This window comes from Felis catus, chromosome A1 (assembly GCF_018350175.1).
Source record: "Felis catus isolate Fca126 chromosome A1, F.catus_Fca126_mat1.0, whole genome shotgun sequence".
NCBI classification, from domain to species: domain Eukaryota; kingdom Metazoa; phylum Chordata; class Mammalia; order Carnivora; family Felidae; genus Felis; species Felis catus.
The window spans coordinates 46252875-46280039 of NC_058368.1; the positions used below are offsets into that span (position 1 = coordinate 46252875).

Genomic DNA, 27165 nt, shown 5'->3' on the forward strand with positions numbered 1-27165 from the left:
AACTCAATGTTTTTTTATATTTGATTTCTTCTGTTCACAGTTCATTTTGTTCTGTGTTCCTACCATATTAATCTAGTCTAAGGTGTTTTTTTTTTGTTTTTGTTTTTTAAAAAAGCTTCAAAGGGCTAAATGAGCTTATTTAGTGGGATTAGAGTAGCAAAAGATGATCTCTTTGCTCTGCATGGTATTTTAAATATCTTGGGTGGTACAACTGCTGTTGAAATACCTTTTTAGCAATTAAAATATAAAAATACAGATTCATCTATAATTTTTTATTACATTTGAGAAAAAATCATATTATCTAATTAAAACCATGAATATTAGGTGTTTTGTTGAAAATGAATCGTGCTTTTGAACAGTATAATAAAACTATTAAATCTAAGGATAAGTATGATAAAAGTAGAGTATTATTGATTATTCACATTAGAATTCAGGAGCACATATTTTTAATTGACCAGCTGAATGAATGAATGAGATGATTAAGATTTTATATTACAACTAAAGCAAAGCATTAAATAACTCCATAATCATTTATATTTGGCTTTATATTACTATGTATAATTGTCCTTCAAGTGTTTTATTGCCTTAATTATAAAGTTGTTTGAGCAGGTTTTCTTTGTTACTCAACTGAGAGCATTCTGGATAGCAAAAAGAAGGCAATTTATAATTTAAAATTTACTCAGAATAAGCAAATCACAATAGAAATTGAAAGTAGTCAATACTTCAACCTTATACAGCAAGACTTTATCCATGTTAAAGTGTATATTTGAATATATGTGAATTTTACAAATTCAAATTAATAGAATTATAGCCTAATTGATGACCAAAATATTACTTGTAGAAAATTCCTGGAATAAACATTGTGTCAGCCACGCAAAATGTTTAATCACTGCCTAATTGTTTCTTAACATTGACAACATATCTTCCATTAATGTGCAGGAATATATTCTATCATTTTTCTTGGATTGAGTTTGACAACTTTGAGGATTCTTTAGATACCAGATAATTTATATATCACATCTACCTGGAGACTCATGTGCTTTCTCAGACCACTTTGTCCATTAGCTAAGTTAGGACATGAGTGGTCTGTGAACACACAAATTAGGGCTGATATTTACATTGACCTTATTGAAGTTATCATTCCTGATAAAGAGGACTGGCTTTGATATTACTCATTGGTTAATATGTGTATGCAATTTTTAAGAGAGCTGCAACAGAAATCTTATGATTTTAATAAGATTATATGCAGGGGCGCCTGGGTGGCGCAGTCGGTTAAGCGTCCGACTTCAGCCAGGTCACGATCTTGCAGTCCGTGAGTTCGAGCCCCGCATCAGGCTCTGGGCTGATGGCTCAGAGCCTGGAGCCTGTTTCCGATTCTGTGTCTCCCTCTCTCTCTGCCCCTCCCCCGTTCATGCTCTGTCTCTCTCTGTCCCAAAAATAAATAAACGTTGAAAAAAAATTAAAAAAAAATAAGATTATATGCATATACATGCACATAATTTTGCTGATATCCATAATGCTCTAAAAAATAAGACTTTCTTAAATGTACAATTGCATTAATCTTATATATACAAGGAGATATCTTGCAATAACATATGGTTCGATCCTCAGGATTTAAAATAATAATTATCATGGTTTTTGGTAAAACAAACATAGGCCAAAATATTCTTCAGGAATGCTTCTTCAAGTTTCTGATTTTTACTTACTGCATATCTGATACTTTACAAAAGTATATTTCCTTTACTCTAAACCGAAAATGGCACATTTGTAGCTGATTAAGTAGCACAATTAATGTCACACAATATCCCCAAAATGATTGAGCTTAAAATGCAAAATAAAAGCAATTGGGAGGATTATAGCAGTTAATCATTTTAGGCTTCCCTTTGAAGAACCATCTTCATTTAAAATAGAAAACAAATATTCTTTTTACTGTTTAGTATTCATGTTGTTAGACTGAGTTTATTGCCTAGAATAGATGTTAGACTATAAATGTTACCTTCAGATTTTGTTCTTTCCTAATAGTGTGGTCTCGGCAATATACATATTTAGCTCTTCTGAGTGTTTAATACAACTCCCTTTAGTATTCTATATATGATTTTGCTCAGCATATTTGTGTTATTAAAATGTATATAATGGCATACAGAACATTCAGGAAATCCACAGAGGACTAAACAATCTTATTTATTGTTAACATTCAACCAGTCTATTTTGCATGTACCTTGCCGTATCTGTCACAAAAAAGAGAAGGAGAAATTTTCAAATTTAAGAACTACCTATTTGATTAACCCATGCTTTTATTCACAGAGTATAGAAATTATAAGCCTTTCCTGCATGAGATTGGCTTCAAGCATTCAATAAAACACATTTACTATGTCCAAGATTAAATCATACATTGTTTAAAATTAATTATTCCTTTTTAATTGCATTGTATAAACAGAAATGACCTGTTAATTTAAAGAAAATCTATCAGCACAAAATGAATTCACTCATATAAACAAGCAAGATGAACTTGACCTTGTTTGAACTTGTTTTGATGTGGCCCAGATGGTAGGCTACATGCTTGAATAGCAGGCTAAAGCTGAGGAAAAACTCATATAGCAAGATCTAGATTTATAGCCTTTTGCAAATTCCTACCTTGTATTGTCCTCTCAGCATCTGTTCTGCTGCCACTGCGGTCAGCCTCTATCTCTGGGGTCAGAGAGTCTAAAAGCACAGAAAGGTAAGAGTGACACATATTTCATTTGATTCTATTGTCCTTTAAAAAAAGAGCAACCTGTTACTTTGGTGCTGAATTAAAATTACATAAATCTGTGTCATCTTGTAACGGTTGAACAAAGACCATAACCATAAGAATCATCGAAATATTTGAATAGATAAATAAGTACCGCAAAATTGTTCATAACAGGGGATAGGGAGTGGGAAGTGCTCAGATTAATATTTTAGCCTATTTCAGTAGAGACAGGTTTGGCTAAACAGAAAAGCAAGGTCAGGTCCCAGATACTGAAGTTAAGTAACAAGACAGTGAAGGCACCTATGAAATAAAGCATTTCTCCAACACATGTGACTACTTCCCACCAGGCTCTCAGCTACAAGCACAGTTTACGGAAGCACTAGACATAGAAAAATATGAAACCACAAACACAGGTTTAACTTGTCTTTTGAGCACTAAAAATTAAAGTTAGCCATGCATAAAGATGCACCCTCTTACCATTTAAGACCCTGAGACTGTCTGTAGAAGCTGCCTGCTTTAGTGTTTGTTCTGCTTGCTCACGCCGTTTGGTCTCAAATTCAAGTGCTTCCTGCAATTTTCTCTTTGCCTTCTTCTCCTTCTTTAGCCTCTTTTGAACTATGGCTAGAAAAGAGTGTATATTATATTTAAAAAAATTTTTTGCAATGTTCAAACTTACAAATGATCTATGTTTTTCATCTATGTATGTACACACACACACACACACACACACACACATATTTTCCCCCCTGCTGGGCTGAGTCTACTTATGCAGAGAAAGTTCAAAAAATTCCACCTTGTTCTAAACTAAATCCCAGTGAGTATCCAAGGAGGCCAATTTTTATGTAGCTTTGTACTATTATATTATGAAGATACCTTTATTGTCATCAGTTGGGACAGATTTAAGGAGAAATTAATGTTAGTAATTATTTATATACACTGATAAAGGAAGCCTGATTAAATTCTGTGGATTAGTCTCTGCCCTTGAATCAGAATAGTCAGAGTAGTGAGAATAATGCCAGCCTTTATAAGCATGCCTCCTTTATGAAGCACCATTTTTTGGACAGCAAATGGAGCATTTCCCCTATAGTTGTTTGCAAAACAGTTAAGAATTTTTCCTTGAAATTTAAAAAAATGCAATAAATATTATTGCTTATAATGAGCTAAATACTCTTAATTATTAACATATAAGCAGTCTTTTGGGGAGATGAAACTATTATAATTTGCTCAGAGATATCAATAATTTCTTTAAAGCAAATTTATATGCACTATAACATATTTTAAGCAAATTGTATTTTATTCTGCCGAAATCTGGTGGAGAATAAAACCTCATTATAATAATAATAATGTGCTACTGCTGACAATAATGTAGTATTTATATAAAAAAGGAGATTACGATACAAAAAGTTAATTATGATACATCTTCTCCTACTGGACAATTTAAATATTTGTATATAATATGTAATCAATAAATGGTAACAGATAAACGATGTTCATAAAGTGTATGTTAACTATACTTTCAGTATGATAATTGTTTCAGTTTTTACAATTTACATAAGGCAGGCAGTCAGCATATGGGGGGCATGCAAATGTTTTTCTTTAGAATATATATACATATGTATGTATATATATATTTTTTGCTGGTTGATAAACATTGTGGATATGAATATGACAGAATCAGTATGAGAAAATCCTTCTGGTAGAATTAATCATAAGGAGTAGTCATTCCAAGTTTGCTTTTTGATTTCTTACTGCAGATTAAAGAATAACATTATTATTTAATACAGTATTTAGTGTGAAAGTGGGGTGCCTGGGTGGCACAGTCGGTTGTGTCTGACTTCGGCTCACGTCATGACCTCATGGTTTGTGAGTTCGAGCCCCACTTCGGGCTCTGTACTGACAGCTTGGAGCCTGCTTCGGATTCTGTGTGTGTGTGTGTGTGTCTCTCTCTGTCTGACACTCCCCTGCTAGCACTCTGTCTCTGTCTCTGTCTCAAAAATAAATAAACATTAAAAAAATAATTTAAAAAATAGTGTGAAAACCATATTAACAAAATCATTTGCCTACTATGTCCCTTTCCGAAGATGACTGGTTTTTTTTGAAAAGAAACAGTAATTTCTGAATTATTTATTTAGATTGTATATTTCCATGGCACTAAAAGCTCAATACCCAGTGCCTTGCCATTGACTGCTTACTGTTTTCTCCTGTGATTGAACCAAACGATATCGCCATGTTCTCTCTTCAGCGTAGTACACTGCTTCAACAGATACATTTACAATAGATAAATATTGATAGATATTACCTTTAATTTATTGTTCACAATTAATTAAATGGGAGGTTCATGAGGTGATCTGTGAAATGTTTTGCCCTCTAGTGGTTAAAGAAAAAAATCAAGATAAAGCCTCCAACAGATTTGAACCAAAAAAATTCTGAGGTTCTCTCAAGTAACCAAAAGATTACTGTAGGAATTCAAGGATCTACCTTTAAGTCTTGTCAAAAAAAAAAAAAAAAAAAAAAGAAGAACAAGAAGAAGAAGAAGAAAGAAAAAAAGAAAAAAATTCTCCAAGTGAGAAAAAAATCAAGACATGGTTATCTCATGGAAGATTAACTCTTTGACCAATCTTCATTATTCACATAGAACACATCCCATTATCAATGTTTATCATGTCCTGATTACTTTAGTACCTAAATCTATATGAAACCACATTATCTAGAAATGTGCTGTACATGTGCATTGATGGCTTCCCAAATCAGCCTCATCCCAGGAACCCACTAGATATTGCTTCATAGTAATAAATGAAAACAACCTACTAAGTCCTGCTGGTTTGAAAGACAAAACAGAAACAATGATTTTCAAATAACGGTGTCAAACATATAGAAGGAGAATACATGGAATATTTATATTGGATACTTATTAACTGAGAGAAAAGTTGCTCTCCCTCTGGTGTAGTTAAGATAATGTTATAGTTGAGGCAAAGGGAAAGTTGGTTATAAAAAAATATTCTTAATCTCACAAATAATATAAACACCCACATATGAGTGACCTTCAAAATTATCTGTACATGTGCTGTAAAGTGTGTTAGAAGAAGGAATTCATAAACTGATAATATTATTATTTTTACCCAATAAAAATTCATATTGGTTTATACATTAATGTGTATGTGACCTTGTTGGATGAAAACGAGCCATTCAGAGAGAAAATTATACAAACACTCAACTTTGGTCATTTGTTCAGATATTCATCAGTCTTCAATTTCAGTTGATAAATATCTTACTAAATCTTCTTCACTTGAATACTCAGTATTTCCTATTTTAGCTTTGTGACTTAACTCTTAAGTTTTCAAACGGCAATGGTAAATAAATACAAAATTTTTCTTCATGGCTGTCATCAGAGCTCATTCTTATCTTACTTGTTAAGCTCTATGAGCAATAAAAATTATGTGATTAATGATAAAATATATTTCAATTCCCTGAGGTATGAACAGAAGAGAAACCGTGTACTCTGGGGAAGAAAAAAAATACAATGAGTCTAGGATTCAAATCCTGCTGTGAACTTCAGCGATAGTAAATTAACAAAAAAGCTATATCGTCTCACAGTAAATCACAAACATAAGTTTGTTCTGTTAAATATTGTATATAAAGTATTAGACTTATTTGGAAGTTTAAAAATACCTCTATTCTTTTGTTCCATAGCCAACTGCTTCTCAAGTGTTTCCCTTAATTCTCTTTCCCTTAAAAAATCCATCTTCAGCTCCGTTTTTTCCAGTTGGACTTGTTTTTCTTGAGCTCTGGCATTATCTATGGCAACTTTCAAGAGCCCCTGTACAAAGAAGGCATTCAGAATTGTAATATTTTGGTGCATAGCACATTTCATTCATTACTAAAAGCATCTTTAAAAAAGAACCAGCTTATCAAATTCTTTCATTCTTGTACATTCACTCTGCATTCTCTAGGACAAGTACTGTAACTAAAGCACAAAACTTCTAAAACTAATTAAATTGTATTAGGAAGACAAATGTTTTTGCTATGCAGGTTCAATTGCTTCTAATTAGAATATCCAGATCTAAAGCTAAATGCGGGCATTTAAGCATGCTAAAAAATAAGAACTGAGAAATGATGATCCAACGTGGTTTACACAGTCCCAAGTGATCCTAGCAGTGCCCACCTATCTCTTGGAGCTCCTTCTCCACCATTCCCTATTGAGATTATACTGGACACAATGCTTCCCTTTGGTTTCTGCACCAGGGATTTGCTCTATCTGTTCTCTTCCTGAATGCTTTTCCTCCCACTTTTTGCATGGCTTATGCCCTCACTTCATCTCACCCCTGTGTAGTTGCCAGTCAAGAAAGGCCTTTCCTCATCACCCTATCTGGATTGGCCTTCCAACCCATCTCGTTATTCTCTCCTTAGAACTCTTCATATCATTTATTATTATGTAATATTGTCATGTATGTATTCGTTTACTGCTTTATGCCGTGTCTCTTCCACTAACATGTAAACTCTCTGAAGCAGGGACATTTTCTTTCACTTAGTACTATGTTCCTAGGGCCCAGAGAGTGCCTACTATATAGGAGATTCCAAAAATTTGATGAATAGAAATTATAATACTAGTATATTTTTCTTGACATAAAATACATGCAAGGGATCCAAAACCCAGTGTTTAATAGTGCATTGTTTTTAAAAAGTCATTTAAAATGGTTATAATAAATTGAGAATAACTTTTAGGGGACTATTTGACAGTATAACTCAAGAGTATACGGTAAAGTATTTATACAACTGAAAATGGAATCTCATATATACATATACGCATATACATAAGAGATATATAAGTTGATTAACTCTTTGATAATTAAAAATTTAGTCATATTCTGAGATTCTTGAAAATGAGATTATGAAAACATATTAAAAAGTATTCTGCATGTGTTCTCTCCCAATATCCTTTAGAAAATTATTAGTAAACATTAGAGCTAAAATTTCTATGCTTATCACCTAGGCAATACAAAAATGCCTTTTTGAAGTAGAAGATATTTTTGTCTTGGTCTGTGAACACCAGCGACTAAAATTTTCAACTGAAATTATAAATGAAATAGAAGTTGGTTCTATTTTGTACATCTGATCTAGGATATGACCCCCTCTTGCAAGAGACAACATAAGCAGTCTGAATCTGGAATTTCAACTCTGGTTTGACTTGTTAGCCCAATAGATTAGCTCATCAACCTTCAGATCAGCTCACCAACATAGCATTATCATAAGCCATTTCATTCTCATTTCAAGCACATATAAATTATTTCATGTCCGTTATACCTGATCCTGAATTTCCTGGTATAATTCTTGTGACATGAAACAAGCTGGAGGGTTTCTACATGGCTGTGTGCCCCTCCCTACTCTTTTGTTTTTAACAATAAAACATAGCTGCTAAGGAAACTGCCATCTTAACTCAATTCAGCAACATTCCTGTGTATGTTTCTTCTTCATCAGGAACAAACAATTAGTAACAAATGAAAGAGATCATTACATCAAGTGCCCTTTTAGATCACCCCAATTAAAACTTTAGTTTAGCTGTATTTTAATTCTAAGATACCAAATTCTAATTTTCTGCTCTGATTGCTCTTGTTGACTTATCTTTGAAAGATGTACTCTCTGTGCAATGTCTAGAGATTATTTAGCAAGATGCCAATGTTGGCACCACTTAATGTGTTGATTGGTTGTATTATCAGTAGCTGTTTAAAATAAATTACTATTAAACTATTATTGTCCTTGGCTGACAAAACACAATATTTTGGTGTTCTTTAAATATGAAACAATCATTATGAATAAACATGTTGAATAATCTTAAACTGTAACTCTAATTTGTGTAATTTTATATTAATATTTGTTGTAATGTATGAAGTTGCTAAGAGCATTTATGTTTACTGCTTTCTTTTGTTACAGTTGCCGCTAATGTCCCTAATGGTAATACATTACCTATTCCTGCTGATTATGTCTGAAAAATACTAGCTTTAAGATCCAATACCCTCCAGGGACTACTTACAAGCTATATAAAATTAAGTTTCATTTTTAGACTTTAAATCAGTGCGTATCAGTAGGAGTCCAGTGTGAACAAAAATCTGCGCTAGAGCCAAACTGGTACATATGCAAAAATATGTTATTGCTTGTGACAGCTTTGCTGCAAAAAATACAGAAAACCGATTAAATTTCAGTGCAGCAGGGGGCTGGGAAAGCAATAGCAAGTAGTGTTCACAACATCTACAAATCATTAGGACACCATTTTAACCATCAGTGATAATAGTACTTTCAGATTTGTGTAACTTCTGTAAATTTTCCAGGTAGATCATATGCAAAGGTCACACTAAATGCTGAGTCTCACGTGGACATGCAGTATTGAGCAAAATTCTGTGATGACAATTCTGTGATGATGAATTACAGCAAAACACACAAGGTTTAAAACATGAATTTTTCTCCAGGAGGAGGTCAGTTATGATGTTGGACAATGACAATTCTAAAGAAACGCATTTCAAGTTTACTCTATGGCACAGCAATTATAAGAGACAATGGTTGTTTGGCCTCAAATTTCTTTCTCATGAGGCATGGCTGTTGTCATATACATACATATTTTCTCTTCTAGAATGATCTATCTTGTGAATTCGATTATTTTAAGCATTTTCCAGAGAATGAGTCTTATATATTCCTTTTCAGAAGGGCATTGTAATTGATCTAGCATTTTTTCAACTATTTTTATAACCTAAAAGTACAAATATCTGCTTGTGTAAGAGAACCTACAGTAATACTGATAGGAAGGAAACATTTCTTAATCTACTATTTAGATCCTAGAGAAAAGCTTCCTTCACCATGTTTGTTTTGTATACAAAAATTGTTTCAGAATCAGATGGTATCAGAATCAAAGTTCTTTGAGTGTCACTGGAATTAATGTGACAAAATTCCGCTCAATAATGAGAGTAAACATCCTAGTTGAAGGGGATTTTAGTGATTGCCCATTCTAATTAAAGCTTTTTGAAGTTGAAAAAAAAAACAAGGTCCAGATAAAACAGATGATTTGTCTAAAATCCCAAACTAGTAAATTGACTATGCTTAGATCAGAACTCTCAAGCTTATTTAAACCTTTTTTTTTTTCCTTTTAGTGTTTCTTTCCAGGATGAGAAAGAGGAGTATCCTTAGAAACCAGGAAATTTTGTACACAAACAAATATATAAAATAACAGTGTCAACCAATACATTTTGACAGAAGCTCTTATAACAAGAGATATAACTATACTTAGTTTAACATGGTTACTGTTCTCCAAAGTCAGTCAATAACAGACACGCCCTCAAAAGCACTTCCAGGTATAAAACCCATCTTGTGATTATTTGATCATGTATGGCAATGTGGCAACATGGGCTCTGTTATTATCCTACCTATGTTTAAATCCAGACTCCATCACTAGTGTATGGCCTTGATCAAAAAACTTGTCTGCCTCCATTTACTCATCAGTAACATGGAGCTACTAATGAGACCCACTGTGTGGGATTATAAAGATGATTCAATGTAATATCATATAGAGTTCGCATAGTGATGAACTGTGGACATGGTGATTTATAGTAAGAAAGATATATTTGGTCTTCATCTCAATCCTGGCACAGAGGTCCTACAATGGGTGGAATTTCCTAAGTGAAAAGAGCAAAAAGGTGAAAAGGGTGTGTTTTGTTATTCACAATAAGCCCTTCTCAACTACACCAGAGTTCATTTTAACCAGGTGACTTTTGGAAAGCCCTAAGGATTTAGGCTGGTTGACAGGGGAACTAACTCTGTGATTAGAGGGATGGAACTTTCAGCCACACCCCCCTGATCTGTGGGAGGACAGAAGGGCTATAAGTTGAATTAATCGAGAATGTGGGTGATTTAATCAATCACACCAATATAATGGAAACTCTATGAAAACTCAAAAGAGTTCAAAAAGTGCTCAAAGAGCTTCTAGGTTGGTCAACATCTGGAGGTACTGGGGAGGTGGTGTGCTCAGAGAAGGCATGAGAGCTCGGCACCCCTTCCCACATACCATGCCTTATGGTCTTCCATCTGACTGTACCTGAGTTATGTCCCTTGATAGAAAACTGGTAATCTAGTAAGGAAGATGTTTTCCTGAGATCTGTGAACCGCTCTAGCTAATTAATTGAAACCAAGATGGGGGTGATGGGAACCTCTGATCGTAGCTGCTTGGTCAGTAGCATGGGATATAACCTGGGCTTGCAATTTTCATCTGGCATTTGGGGAGGGGGCAATCTTGTGGAAGTGAACTCTTAACCTGTGGGATGTGATGCTATCCCAGGTAGATAATTGAGTTAAATTGTAGGGTCTCCAGCCAGTGCTGCAGAATTGCTTGATGTGGAAAAACCTATCCGACTTTTGGTGAGCAAGTGTCGGAGGTGAAGTGATGTTGTAGTAGGATATTGAGAGCAGAAGACAAACACAGGAGTATTTTTTTTCTATATAATGACACATTAAGATTGTTCAATAACTGTTAGTTTTTACTAGTATCATTATTATTATTGTGGTGGTGGTACACAATATAAATTAGTAAGTACAGTATATAGTCCAGACCTTTAAGAGATAATGCTATTCTCTTGAGCACCGTAAACTGTGCTTAGAATACTGGATATATTTCACTGGTTTTTTTTTTTTGTTTGTTTGGTTTGGTTTTGTTTTAATGAGCTCTCTCCACGAATTGGTAATGAGAACAAAAAGAAAACTTCTATAAACATAATTAAACATAAAAAGATATAATGTAACACCAATATATCTGATCTTAGTCTACCCGTGTTTTGAAGCCAATGTCCTATTTTGTGTATCTTTTTGAAAGTTTCCTCCTAATTATTTTTATCTGTTATAATTAAAATGACATATTAAAATGCAAATAAAAACTATTAACTTTTTAAAATGTATAAAATATAATAGGATTGGCTGTGGCATTGAAATGTAAAGACTAGAAGATACATTATCAGTGTTTTGGCCTTAGTAGTAAGTCAGATTCTTCTTCCTCTTCTTTTGTCAAACACAAATTAGAGAATACTTTTTAAGTACCATAGTTGGATTATTTTATTTATTAGGCCATAGTGATGCAATCTGGGACTGCCATTTATTGTGGTTTTAACAACCCTTTTAGCTCTTCTTTGTTTATATTAATTCCTCCATATAGGCAAATCATAGTGAATCAAACTCCTATCACATATCGCCTTATGGCATCTATCTTCAATGCTATCCTTTCCCCTAACTAAATATCATATTCTCTACCTTATTTTACCTTTGTTTTTAATTTACCTATTCTTATTTTAATATTTGTAAGTCATCTTAAGTTATTCTTATAATAAGATAAACAATGTAAATTATTTGTTCCCAATCCTCTGTACAAATAGGTTGTAGCTATGCTTTACAGCATGAAAGCTTGGATTGAGAATAATGAGTAAAATTCTCCTTTAAGTGTGTTAATTGGGTAGCCCACGTTCGAAGGTGTCACATTCAGTAAATTGACACTAAAATTCTATTTCCTCACTTAAATTCTCACAGGGAGTTCTCCATGGACATGTTTGAATAAGGAAGCCATAATAAAAGATTGCCACATAGAGAAAGACAAAATCCACATAAAATAATTTTTTATAAAAGCAAAATCTGGAATGAATCCGTATCACTCAAGTGAAATTACTATCCTTTATGGAAGATATACATATTTAGTATATAGAGTATATTTAAAAATACTAGTGTATAGTATTTTTCTACAGGTCCTCTTTTAAAGCAAAAAAGAAAAAACATTTATGAAAATTCAATTTGGATATGTTATGTAATGGACATCTGTACTAACCATTACAAATCTGAAAATTGAGACTTATCAAATATAGAATATCATGACATGAAATTATTTAATATTAGAAAACAAAATCTTAAACACATTATTTTGAAGGGTTTTTGGTTATTAATCGTAAGAAAAAGACTTCTATACATTAAATTTAAATACAACCCAATGTCTTAAGTTTAATTAAAATAGTAAATATACATAATAAAGCTTTAATTTCACACATGGGATTGTATGATTTGAAACATGTAAACATTTTTAACTCAATTTTTTCCATTGCCATCCTGATAAAATATCTCCAAAAGAAATATGGAGCTTTAAACTTACCACACAAAAAGTATGTTACCATTTTGAAATAGAAAGCAGAGAACCCCATTATATATAATTGAAATTGCGGAGGAAATTGAGGTAGGCAGAATGTAATTACCCAAATTAGAATTTGGACAGCAAACACATTTATACTGTATGCCCAATAAGCCAGGGTCATGACTGCTTAAACATTCTATACCATTCCTAGGATATTACTATAACTCAATAAATGTGGCAATAATAAAGGAACTAGCATTCACAACCTTTTGCAAAATGATGTGAAACCATTATTGAACATAAATCCAGTATATATGTGTGTGTATGCATGTGTACATGTCTTTATATATGTATGTGTGTGTGTGTATATATATATATTGCGTATGTGTGTGTATTCCTATGCATGGAACTCAGTAATATTTTTAATTTTTATTTTACCTTATGTACATATATGTGAATGCACTGAAGTGGACAAGTATAATTTATTTTCAACAAAATATTCTTACTGTAGGTGTTCTGACTTTGACAGACCCAGATCCCCATGACTGGGGACTAACAATAAACAATTTAGCTTGCCTTGACTATTGTCCCACCATCAACTCTTGCTAAAATATGTCCTCAAGGCTGACTGGAAGGTCAGAAAGAGAGTATATTAAATCTAGAGATACCTTCAATAACATATATGTCTAAAATCTGTACATTTTAAAAATGGGGTTTTCTCTTCATTCTTTTTTTGAAGAAATAATTACAGTTTGAGGTGATGCAGATACATTTCTAGTCTGGGAAACCTGGTGTGGGATAGGTGGATAAATATTCCCAAGCCAGCAGTATGTGACTTAGAGATTTGGTATTCACACACAATGCAAGAGTCCATGCGTGAACCCATTCTTGAGATGAGCAAGCTGGTTTACACTGATGATACCCAGAAATATTTTCTCTGCTGAAACTGAAATTAAATGACCACTTTGCTCCTTAAACACATTTTAGTTAATGAGGATACATATAACTGGATGGAGAATTTTAAGTAAACCCTTAGCTTTTTCTTTGCTTCATATGGAGTTGTAAACATAACAAAATTAATTATTCCCTTATTTTCAGAGTGCAAATTCAGAAATGTTGAGGGATATTTTCTGAAATCATTTAATTTAACAAAAGAAAAATTCATTAAAAACTCCACCTCTTTAAAAAAAAACAATAATATGGGTCAAATTTAGAAAAAAAATCTTATGTTTATTTAAAAATATAATCAATTATTTGGCCTTGATTAAGTTTAGGCTAGATTGATGATTTATTTCAATTACTGAGATATAAAACCTAAAGTTGAATACAGTTCTGGAGACTCTAATTACATTAGTATTAAAAATGCCACATTAATAGATGAGAAGATATGTTACATTAAAGGCCTTCTGTTATGTCCTTGGAGAGGTAAATAAAATTAATTACATTTCTACTGGGAGAAAGTTTAATATGGTAGGAAATGTGTACAGAAAAATATCACTAAGAATCAAGTACTAGCATAAAAAATTTAAAAAAGAAAACACAACAAAAGTAACAGCACAGTATCTTCAAGCACATTCTTACTATTAGCTACTCCAAATATGGAGAAATAAAGGGCAAAAATCTCCATCTGGGGTCCACATGATCGCTTCATGTGTGGGCAAGAAAATTATGCTTTCTTGTATCCCAAACACTCTTATTATTTTGGCTCCATGCTCTATGTTATTGTTAACTGTAAGTATTTTTGATTCATAATGTACTGTACGTAAAATATACATCCTGGGGACTACATAGGAAATCCGTGCAAAGTTTTGTATAGCTTTTTGAAGTCTGTTCTTTGAAGAAACCCTATTAACTGAAACAAATTTATTTATGAAAGAAGGGATTTTTTGGATTCTTTTATATTAGACATATTTTAAGTGACTAAACATATCATTTCCTCACTGGAAGGCCAACAGTTTAAAAATAACTAAATATTTATTAGAACTGGTGTGCCGTCGTTTAGTAAATCAGACAAACTTAAACAGTTAGATTCCTCCCATCAGTTGGCAATAAGGAGAGCATTGAGGCAGAATGATTTTTCAAATGCCCAGGTCATTTTCACTCAAGCTTTTATTAAGGCTGCGTATACATATTTCTAAACCAGTTTGATTAGTGTAGCAAGTTTAAAATCTTCAACTGCTGGAAAAAGTTCAATGTCATGATTCAGTCAATCTCCTGAGTGGCTTAAGCTGGAATAGTATGAATTTGGGAAAAATTCACAGCTGAGTCTTCCCTGTTGCTTTCTTCCAGGTTACCAAAAGGCCTACCTGTATGTTAGTCAGCAGGGTCTCTATGGAAGACAATCCATCAGGAAACAGAAAAGGAGGCGGAAAACCTGGAGGTAGTGGTTGTCCATGCCCAGTTAGAGAAAGTTTGTCAAGGCTGTCTCTTGCGGTTGGTGTGGAAAGCGGGGTCTCATCTGTATGTGATTGAAACAAAAATATAGAACAAGTTACGCTTGTCTGTTTTTATTAGACCTCAGTAATGGCTTCCCTAGTGGTTTCCAGAACATTTATTGCAAATTGGTTCCTGCTATCAGGAGAAAATGCTTTCTGCTGAATTTTCTTTAATGAAAAAGCTGTGGAGATACAACAAGATAACATTAATGAGTAACTTTATAAGCCTTTTAAATGCAGTCTCTAATGAGACTGAGTTTACAGTGCCATAGAATCTTTTTAAAACAAATATTATCTCACATATAGTTGTGATAATATACTCAGGCTGACTTTATGGGCACCTTCCCAATTATCTCATTTTAGTTTGTTCTGTTTGGATTGACAATAGAATATTTCTAGAGCTTCATATAAAAGAAATGCTTTGTATATTAGTATGTGTGTTGCTCAATTAACCCTTCCTTTATATCAATGATCCGTTCAAATATATTCTTAAGGAATCTACAAAAGGACGTACAATTAAAATTTGTCATTTTACGACTAAAAAGAAAAACCGGAATCAAATATATTCCTAAATTATAAACGAATTATTCAGTATCATTAAAACTAAAGGTCTAATTCTATTGATCCTGAACACTTTTTACCTTCTGATTGAAAAACTAGCCCTTTATACATGAAAAAGGAGTCTAAAGAAAGGATAATGAAGCACAACGTCCATAACAATATTTAGAAAATCAAATATAAAACCCTCTAAGATAAATTAATCTTTACTTTATTTATTGAATATTCTTCAAAATTTTAAGCAACTCAGAGTAATGTCTCGATATGGATTCCTTTTACTCTCACGGTGCAATCTTTTCATTCAGCTCTTTATTATTTAAACATTTTTTTACAGTTTCATTTCAGACACCAACGTTATGGCTTATTTTAGTTTATTATATCACAGAGAAAATTTTATTCATGGCAGGATTCTCAATTTTATAAATATTTTCATATTTCACCCCAGGAAAATTAATCAGAGCAATGTATTTGCACAGTCCTGATAGGATCTCTCAATTTTGCAAGTGGCTAAAAACTTCAGCACACTTGCCTTTATGCTTATAATTTGATTCCACTGTTCTCGATCATTCCTTTATTTTTCATTACAACACCTAACCACACAACACGTTTTCCAATTACCTCTCTCTGGGGCAGAAATATGGAAGTAGGCACCTCTCTGTTTCTAACTAATGTCAGAACAAGTTAAGTTCATCTCCCTCACCTTTCCACATTTCTAGTTAACAGGCCAAAAGGGAAGAGAAGTTGGGGAGGAGAGTATGGGACACAGGCTTTCTTTCTATTAACTGCCTCTCTTCTCACACTACACTCACTCCCTCTGCTGTTTCTCCTTTCACTCCCTTCTCTGTTGACTTACTGACAGGCGATCTGAGGCCGCAGGTTCTAGAAGAAGAAACGGAGTTAAGCAGCTAAAGTAGGACTCTCTGTGTTGTTATTTTTTTTTTTTATCACTCTTGTCATTGGGGGTTGAAGAAAGACTGCCGTGCAGGGGTAGGGCTACTGCATGGCTAATGTGATCAAGATGATCTTGGACACCCTTTACCTAGCTGTCATAAATTACTCCTCCAGACCAAGGCTGCTAGTGTTTTCTCATAATAGCTCCAAAAAGGCGCTTGTTAAACATCTATGTGCATGTGAAATTGTTTAAGAATGGAGAGCAATATTTTTCGATCAGCATCACCTTTGCTGTCACATGCTAAAGAAAATGTGGCTTAATAGATCATGGGGATAATAATTGCTTGTCTCTTGAAGAGAGGCATAGAACCAGATGACCACCTGAATTTGCTTTCAGCTTTAGAGACTGATTCCACAATTCTTTAAAGATCGTCTAAGAAAAAAGCACCATATGAATGTACACACACACACACACACACACACACACACACACACACATACATACACACACACACATTTGAGTATAAGTTCCATCATTCCCATGACTATTTGATGTAACTTCAATACATTTATGCTTGACTATGTTTGGCTGTTGTGCAAATTAATTAATAAAATCACTCATGACACACATATTTACATAGCTAATATTTACTTAACATAAACAATGTGCTAGATACTGAGGACAGAAGGCTTAAAAACACAATCTACAAACCTCAAGTAGCTTAACCTGGACTGGAGTGACTGATCCCAATTGTTAGTAGCCAATTCCTATAGTTAGTGAAATATTTTGTCCCCCAACATTATTTCATTAGCTACTCTATTTTTCCCAATATAGGATTCAAATTGTTCTGTGTGTGTGTGTGTGATCTGTTTTTCTGCAGTTGCTTCAGTGGAATCCTCATGCTCATCTTGGTCCTCACGGTTTCTCTATCATTCGGTATAGACTTGCATGATTGGGTTCATTCATTAGTCATTTTATATAGGAGAGATATTACATAAGGCCACTCTAAATATGAAGCTAAGAAACAGTAAAATTTAGAGCACAGTGACAACTAAAGAAATGAAAATAAAGGGTGATTCTTAAGATCAATATATATTTTTGAAAAGAAGACACACTAATCAAAGATCAAACATACAAAACAAAAATATTCCTTTGGGCTTCAAGACCCTACTAAAAAGTTGTCATCTTGTGGCAATTAACATCATAGAAAGTCTCATTTAGTCTCCTTACAAAGATGGTAAAATTGGGAATATAGTCCTTCCTTTTGAAATAAAAATGACCTTTGATATCCTAAATGCTCTAAGAAGATTAAAGCAAATGTTTGAGAGTCCAGACAACATGGAAAAGAGTTTTAACATTACCTAATCTCCACTGACTTCAAACAGTGAACAATGATGAAGCACAAATTCACAAAACACCTTATTCCAAATTGATATATCTGCACGTACTTTTTTTAAGTTTTGTTTGTAAAAGAAAGTTTGTCAGATGGCATGCTCTTTGGATTATCACAACATTTGACAATGTAGTCTGTCTTCTGTTCTTAAATATTTTGCTTTCAAATATTTTTAAACTTATGAAGGGTTACAAGAATTGGACAAAGAATTCCTATATACTCCCGGGGTGGGTTGCATGGTAGTCCCTTAAAATATATATCCATGCCTAATCCCCAGAACCTCGGAATGGTAGCTTGCTTGGAAAGAGGATTTTTACAAATGTGATTAAGTTAAACATCTTGAGGTCAGGACATCATCTGGGTTTAGGATGGATGCCGAATCCAATGACAAGTGTCATTATAAGAGAAAAGCAGAGGGAGACTTGAAAGAGACAGAAGAGATCCACAGTCAAGAGGAAGAGGCAGAGTGGAGAGGGAGACGGAGATCAGAATTTCCCCGCCATAGTAAATGAATGATGCTGACAGACACCAAAAGCTACAAGAAGGAATGGATTCTCCTTTATAGTCTCTTGCTCAGGGTGGGGCTTATGCCTGCGAATACTTTGATTTTAGACCTCTGTCTTCCAGAACTCCAGAAAGAAAATTAATTTTTGTTGTTTTAAGCCATCAAGATTGTGGCAATTTGTTAAATCAGCCCTAGAAAATGAATCAACTCCTTAGTCAAATTCACCAATTGTTTGCATTTTGCCATGTTTACTTTGAAATTATTTCTTTGCTCTCTCCCTCTCTTCTTCTGTGTGTATGTTTACATATGTTTCAACCATCTTCCCTTTTAATCCTAAAACGTCAATGCACATTTCATAAGTATAAGGACACACTCTTACCTGACTACAGTAAGTATAAAATCAGCAAGAATAACACACAGAGAATACTATTGTTTAATCAAGAGTTTCTATCCCGATTTCATTATTTGTAGGATATTTTACTGTAAAGAGTTAAATAATTAACACATCTTGTAATGTACTTGACAAATACTTGGGGAATATTTTCTCTGGGTTTGTGGTTATATACTAGCCACTAAGATGGCCTCTGATGATTCCTCCCTCCTGTTATTCACATCTTTTCTAGAACCTTCCCCCTTAATCTGAGTCAGATCTAACAAACAGAGAAAAACAAATGTGTTAGTCTGTCACTTCCAAGATTCGGTTACAACAATTTATAGTTGCCATTTTCCTCTCTCTCTTTCTCTTATATTTCTTGCCCTGGGAAAAACCAGCTGTCCTGTCATGAGACAACCCTGTGGAGGTACACATGACAAGGAACTGAGGCCTGCCAGAAACCATGTGAGTTGGCTTGAAAGCAGATTCCCCCTGCCCGGTTGAACCTTTACATGAGGCTATAACACAAGCTGACAGCAGAGCTGAAACCTCATGAGAGACCTTAAACCAGAAGCACCTAGCTAAGTTGCCTCCAAATCCTGATCCACAGAAACTGAGATTTTAAATGTGTGATGGTTTAAGCCACTAATTGTTGGTACAATTTGTTACACGGCTATTGATAACTAGAACAGGACCTCACATTTTGAATACTTTGGATTATGTATAGAAAATGACTTAGTGTCCAAGGTGTATCAACCACTTTGGACATGTAACAACTTCTTCAGGCTTCGATTTTATCAAATTAATACATATATATATATATGTGTGTGTGTGTGTATATATATGTGTATATATATATTACATATTAATATATTTTAACTATATATATACTGAATGAGACAAACTCTAGTGTCATGCAAATGTAAAATTTCACATTCTCTATTATCTCTTATAAAAATTCTTAAAAATTAGTTGAGTGGATGGGGCACCTGGGTGGCTCAGTCGGTTAAGCGTCGGACTTCAGCTCAGGTCGTGATCTCACAGTTCATGAGTTCAAGCCCCGCATCGGGCTGACAGCTCAGAGCATGGAGCCTGCTTTGGATTCTGTGTCTTCCTCTCTCCCTGCCCTCCCCCATTCATACTCTGTCTCTCTCTGTCTCAAATAAATATTAAAAAATTAAAAAAGTAGTTGAGTGGACATTTCACCCATATTTACTGGAGATTTCACCTATATTGACTGAAAAAGAATTGAATCACATAAACACAAAATTCCAAAGCAAGTTATTGATTATATAGCTTTACAAACTCCATTTTACAAGGATTCTTAAATTTTCTGGCTTCATTTTATCAAATTAGAAAAAGTTCAACCATTTATAAGACAGGCACTCCCTACACCTGGAATGGAAAATTAGATGCAGGGAAGGGTATGTCCTCCTAAGAATAAAGTAAGCACTTTTGAAAGCCACACTAACTAGGGTACAATTTTTTAAGTACTCCATATCCATAGGGGACCAGTAGTTATGCCAGTTCTCAAAGGAGTTCTTGTTATTTTTAAATTCCTAAAAAAGAGTGGTTTATAACTTTCTTGTATTTTAATTCAGTTGCAGGGAACCACAGTGGCTTTCTAAAGGAAAATAGAAATGCACACAATACAATGTCATAAATGATTTCATCTGTTAACCAGAAAAATACTGATTAACATTTTAATAATTATATAATAAGTATAATGACAGTTATAACAACATACAATCAATTAGGATCAACTAGGATATAATGGACAAGATAAACAGAAAGCAGAGATGGAAGATAAGAAAACGTTTATAAATCCAAAATCAATGAAGTTTGAAAAAATGATATTTCATTCTGCTCATCATTTCATCTCATGATTTCCCTTGTATTTTAAGTCACATATCAATAAATGACTATCAGTAAGATTGATGCCTCTGTAAGACAGCTTTTTTTTCCATCCAATCTTATCACACGTAACAATTTAGCAGGATATCCTAAGGAACAATGTTGTTTAAAAAAATAATGGGCCTCTACTTTTAAAATGTTTTCTTTCCTGTTAATAAAATCTACTCAGTTGTTATTTTCATAACTAATCCCTTTGGGTTTGAATTATATATTCTCTTTCAAGTTCTTGTGTGTGTGTGTGTGTGTGTGTGTGTGTGTGTGTGTGTGTGTCTTTTTGTATCTGATGTCTTTTATTACATCATAAATTCCAAGTACAAAAATATTCACTTTTAGAAAACCATACGTTCCAAGGGAATTCACATTTATTCATCTTGATGTAAGTAGATAGCAACACTATTAAAATAAAAAAGTCTCTCTATTTAATGTTTACAAGTGATCTGGGATTTTGTATGAAAATATTATATTTTTATACTGGAAAAGTGAAAAAAAATGTTGACAAAAATTCTAGAGAATATGATAATCTCTATGAATATTTATTTATCAAAATATGAATGTTTCTTTGCCCCTTTTTTGTTACATTTCTATCACAGTTATATAGAAAGTTACATTTATTGGTGGTTTTTTTAAAACTCATCGGCCACATCATTCGACTGGAGTACAGGCATGAATAATCTAAAATACCAACGGTTGGTATTTAAAAGATTTATTTGAAACTTATATTCAGGCATCAGATACAGTCATTTAAGTTGAGTTCAATCATATCCTCAATCCTAGTTCCCTCCTACTGTAGGACTCTTGGTTTAATTTGGCAATGGAAACTAATAATAAAGTAGAATACTGTGATCCAGAGTGTAATCTTCAATTAGAAATGGTCATGTAAACTTTTTTCTTTCTATTTTCATCTTCTCATAAAATAACAGATTACAAAATATCATATCAAATTTTATTTGCATGACTTTCATGTATCTATTTCAAGTCTTATAAAATATCCAGGGGTATGATAGAGTAAAGCTATTTTCCCGTATTTAATTTTAAGCCCACTTCTCAAAATCTGGATGCAGCTATGGTAAAATGAAGAGCAAACCAGGCTAGATTCAGAAAGTGTGAGTTCAAGCCCTGGCTCTAGCAAGTATTAGCAAATAGTGGAGAAAAAAATCCATCTCTTATATTCTATGAGATTCATTTATTTACTAAAAAGATGATTACAAACTCAAAGGATTATAGTTTAAATCCAAGTAGATTATGTATATGAAAGTGCTTTGTAAAATATAAAATGCTAATAATAAACTCTCAATAATTAACAAATCACTAAGTGTATTATACATTCCCATTGGTAAACTTGGCTTCAATGTGCCATGGAGAGAATCTGGCTCTTGTACCATAAGCACGAGACTTCTCTCCTATTTCTCTCGAATGAGGCTCGTGATGATGAAGTATTACGTTGATAATAACATTCTTACTATATGTTATTTTGGTTGCCTTCGACAAACTAACCCTGAATTAGTTCAGCGAACAGTTAAAATTAACTATGATAGAAATAACTTGAGAAAGGGCAAAAGGATATGAACTAGTTTATCAACTTCTCTTCTGGCAGCAGGACCTAGAGGAAATGGGTAAGGTGACTTACACAGAAAGAAAACAGTACAGATTCTGGAGAAATCGACTGTCAGAAACATAATAACACTTAGGAGTTTCCTTGGAACAGTATCCGGATTTTGAGTTTGGGTGAATGAAGGGAAGGATTTAATATGGAAAGGACATCATTGTAAGCGCGTGTTCGGCAGCATGCTGGAGGTGCGCTAAAATATACACCAAACTCACAGTTCTGCCTAATCTGATGCACTTTAAACTATGTATTGCACATATATGCAATTATCACCTGTATCAGTGGTTCTTACCTCTTGTGTAGTTTACCTTTGAGATGCTGATGGAAATCAGGGATCACTCCTTAAAGGTAAAAATAGAACATAGAATCTCAGCTCCCTAACACAGAGTAAGCCCTTATTAATATCTGTCGAAGGAATATGTGAATGAGAGGAGTTGAGGCTAAAGCTGGAGCAGTAAAAAGTGCAGAAATGAGAAGGATGTAAGTCTCTTGCACGCCCTGAGGTTATATCACACCCATGATAGTAAAACTAAAAATACCTTCTATTGGAAAACCACTCTATTGATTACAAGACAACTTCATAGACATTATCTTGCGTGAGGAGGAAGCTGTAGAAAGAAGATTTTAAAAATGCATGCAATTATAATCTCAATAAGGTTATGGTGCCAAAGGATTGATTCAAATGGCACCCAGTGGTTATTAAGAAAGAGGAGAGAGGGGCGCCTGGGTGGCGCAGTCGGTTAAGCGTCCGACTTCAGCCAGGTCACGATCTCGCGGTCCGTGAGTTCGAGCCCCGCGTCGGGCTCTGGGCTGATGGCTCAGAGCCTGGAGCCTGTATCCGATTCTGTGTCTCCCTCTCTCTCTGCTCCTCCCCCGTTCATGCTCTCTCTCTGTCCCAAAAATAAATAAATGTTGAAAAAAAATTAAAAAAAAAAAAGAAAGAGGAGAGATAATATTCACATGATACAAGTACAGAAAGGGTGAAGAAAATAAAATCTTCATGGCAAGGTATATTAGAAACGAGCACTGAATATTGGGAAAGAATTAAACAGGAGGAGGTCAAGTGGTTCTACAAGGAAACCATGCAGGTTGACTGTTCAAGGAAAACTGGCATCCTGAGGGTCCTGAAGAAACTTTTATTTTTAAAGGGAAACCCTATTTTCTACCATTATGCTTAAAATACAGTCTTTAATTTCTGGCTATTCTACATTTATATTTCAAAAATCTATGTATGAAGGAAACTCTAAATCAAGCTATAGATTAATAATTCCAGACAGAGACTTGACGGCAAACTCCTCACCGTCTTTCACACCTGAGACAATGCAACTACACACTCTGATATCTGTGTGTACATTTTTTTTCCTGACACAGCTTCACAGCTTGGGATTTCTTGGCATGCGCGCGTGCGCACCCACACACGCACGCGCGCGCGAGCACACACACACACACACACACACACACACACACACATTTACCTTTTAAACACTTCGGGTGGCTTTTACCCCTGCTTGTTTGTAAAAGACATAAGTCCTAGTGTTTATGAAAGAGCTGGCACAGCTATGCTGAAAAGATCCACTTCATTGACCTTTCTGTCTCTTCCGTGACCCTGTAGGTTTAACCTCACTGCTGATACTGCAAGTGAATATGGGAAAACATTTATTGAAAGCTGCATAACACACACGGTTATATTTCCTCGGTTGATGTTTTGCATATCTGCACAGTGGGGCCATTAAGGGTTCTAAGAGCACAACGGAAACAATCATAGAGTTTGTTTTTAGATGACTGACTCAGGACATGTACACCAGGCTTTATATAGAAACTGTTTTTGTTTTATTAAGGGACTGTTTGCCTGTTAGTGATAACATCATTAAAAATAAATGAAAGGGGGCTGGTAAAATGCTTCCCAAAAGCAGAAACCTAATTAAAGGTGATATGCCTGCTATGAGGCTTTTTTCAGGACTCAGAAATAGAACGAGGTTAGTTCTTTCTCATTTTATAAGGCCCAGAGAAGACCTCACACTAAAACATCACTTCTGATCTAATTTTCTATTTCTGTGTACTTTAATAATCTACTTTACGGGCTATGCTTGCCCATAGAAAGTGAGCTAGTTTTGTTCCCACAGATAGCTGCTTCATCATGTCGCAGTGTATGAAGAGAAAATCTGATGGTTCGGGTCAAACAAACAAAAAAAAAGCACTCTCCTTTTACAGCAAATCGCACTGGTGGTGATATACACAGTCACAGCAGTTGAAATAATGCACAAATATTTCATAATCCTAAAAGACCACTTTTGAGAGTCCGAGTTAATGGTAAAAAAACATTTCCAAATCATGGTTTATAATTTCAGAAAGAAAAAAAAAAGTAGACCCTTTCATTTTAAGGGGTGGAGTTACTCTAATTTCATGGATGGTGGAAAAAGCAGGAAACTGCATTCCCTTGATAACTCTGCCCTTATTGTGCTGTGACCTTGGCCAATTTACTTAAATTTACATCTGCCAAAAATGAGTTTCTGAAATGTGCTTTGAGAATTTTCAGGGGGGTGGGAGGGAGGAGTTGTCACATCAATTCAAGGCCTTTTCAAAATTAATATTACTTTAGAAGTAAAGAGAAAAAGACGAGAACACTGGGCTCCCTCACAGAGCACTATAGTTTGATACCCTGGTTTCTTCTTGTCACCTCTGCACAGTTCGGGTTCATTTATGAGTCTCCAAGCTGAAAATGAATCTTTTGCTAAGTAAATAAAACAGAACAATTCCCAACTTATCCCCCTGAAATGTAAAGTAGCTCTGGTATTATGGATTATTTAAAAATGGATTTGCACATAGGTGTTAGACTAAAATTATCATGGAATTATAAGAAGTGTGAAAAATCTTTGGAAATCATTTGGTGCAAATTTTCATTTTTCAGACAGAATAAGTCCGATAAGTGATTGACCCAAAGTTCTTCAAGCCCAAGTTTGCAAATTCTCATTTCTTTCTTCATTAAAAGTTATAGTATCAATTTAGAGGAAATACTGGGAAAAATATTCTGAATGCTTCCAAGGGTATGCAAACCCACAAATATACATACACTTAAGACAACTGAAGCATAGTGGGATATTTAATAACTATTAAGGAATTTTAGGAGCGATAATAATGTGATTGTGATTTAAAGACAAGAGCCCTTATTGTTAAGATATATACACGGGAAATTTAAAATATATATATTTACAGATTAAGTAAAATATGTTGGGGATTGAGTTCAAAATTATCTGAGGGAGAGAAGGGATTGGGTGGGGGAATTTATAATATCAGTTGGGGCTTGCAATGATCATTTTTAAAACCAAATAATGGGTAGGCATATGAGGGGTTTGTTACTCTATGCTAATTTTATGCTTGTTTGAAATTTTCTATAATAAAAGGATTTTAACATAAAAATAATGCTATGCAGTAAAAATTCTATTAACTCATTTTTCTTTCAAAATTCAGAGGCATTGGTATGATGATCATCAGCATTACCATCAAAATAACTAGCATATACTGAGTGCTTTCTGTGTGTGCAAAGCAATGTTCTAAGCACTTTGCATGCATTAACTAATTTAATCCTCTCAATAATTCTGGTAGATTGTTACTAGTGTTCTACTCATTTTACACATGAGTAGATAGAGGTAAACATAAGTTAATTAACTTGCCAAGATAACTCAGCTAGTAAAGAGAGGAGCCAAATTCAAACCTAAGTAGCCCTGCTCCAGAACCCTTAAACATACGAGGAGTAAAATGTAAATTATCTATAAGATTTTTTAAATGCATTGATATATGTGTTCAAGTATAAGAAACATACATTCCAAAAAAGGTAATAATTTTATACTTATTTTATCTCAGACTAGAAAGAAAACTTAGACATTTCTATGTCATTCCTTCTTAGTCAAGGGTTGACTTACTCCTTAAAACCTAGCCAGTGTTCATCTTAAGCAGCCAAGATTCATTCAAACTGGTGATTTGCACTGTCAAACTTGTAATCATTCATTTCTTTTTTAAGTTTATTTATTGATTTTGAGAGAGAATGAGCATGAGCATACTCGGGAGAGGCAAAGAGAGGGGGAGGGTGAGAGAATCCCAAGCAGGCTCCACAATGTCAGCACAGAGGCTGATGCGGGGCTCAAACCCACGAACCGTGAGATTATGACCTGAGCTGAAATCAAGAGTCAGATGCTCAACCAAATGAGCCACCCAGGTGTCTCAGTGATCATTTATTTTTGAGTCCAAGATATTTTACCTTAGCAATGAAATTCCAGATTCTCACCACCTGGGACTAGCTAGAGATCTCCAACCACAAGTACGGTCGACAATATCATCCCTAATTTCAGGTGTCCACACAGGTATCTCCTGCAAATTCCCCCATTCTACACCTTTACTAAATGTCAACCATCCTGAAAAAGTGTATACTTTGTGAGAAATATTTAACCATGAAAATATCACTTTTAAAATGTCACATTCATTCCATTAGATAACAACAAAAACAAAAACAAAAACAAAAACAAGGGCTACTTAAAGATTCTTAAAAAAGTTACAAGTGTTGAAGGAATTCACTCTAAGGAGACAGTTCCATGCCTTACCTATTCGTCAGCTACAATTCAA

General features: G+C 34.2%; 1 protein-coding gene across 2 annotated transcripts in view; it reads right to left on the reverse strand.

The window, feature by feature from the left end:
- Positions 1-27165, reverse strand: part of DACH1 (dachshund family transcription factor 1) — a 432209-nt gene that overhangs the window by 33563 nt on the left and 371481 nt on the right. For both annotated transcript variants that reach the window (XM_045054180.1, XM_045054176.1), the window contains 4 exons: positions 15179-15330; positions 6401-6548; positions 3209-3352; positions 2635-2703 (listed from right to left, as the gene is read on the reverse strand). In XM_045054180.1, coding sequence (XP_044910115.1) covers positions 2635-2703; positions 3209-3352; positions 6401-6548; positions 15179-15330 — 513 coding nt within the window. The remainder of the gene's footprint in view (positions 1-2634; positions 2704-3208; positions 3353-6400; positions 6549-15178; positions 15331-27165) is intronic.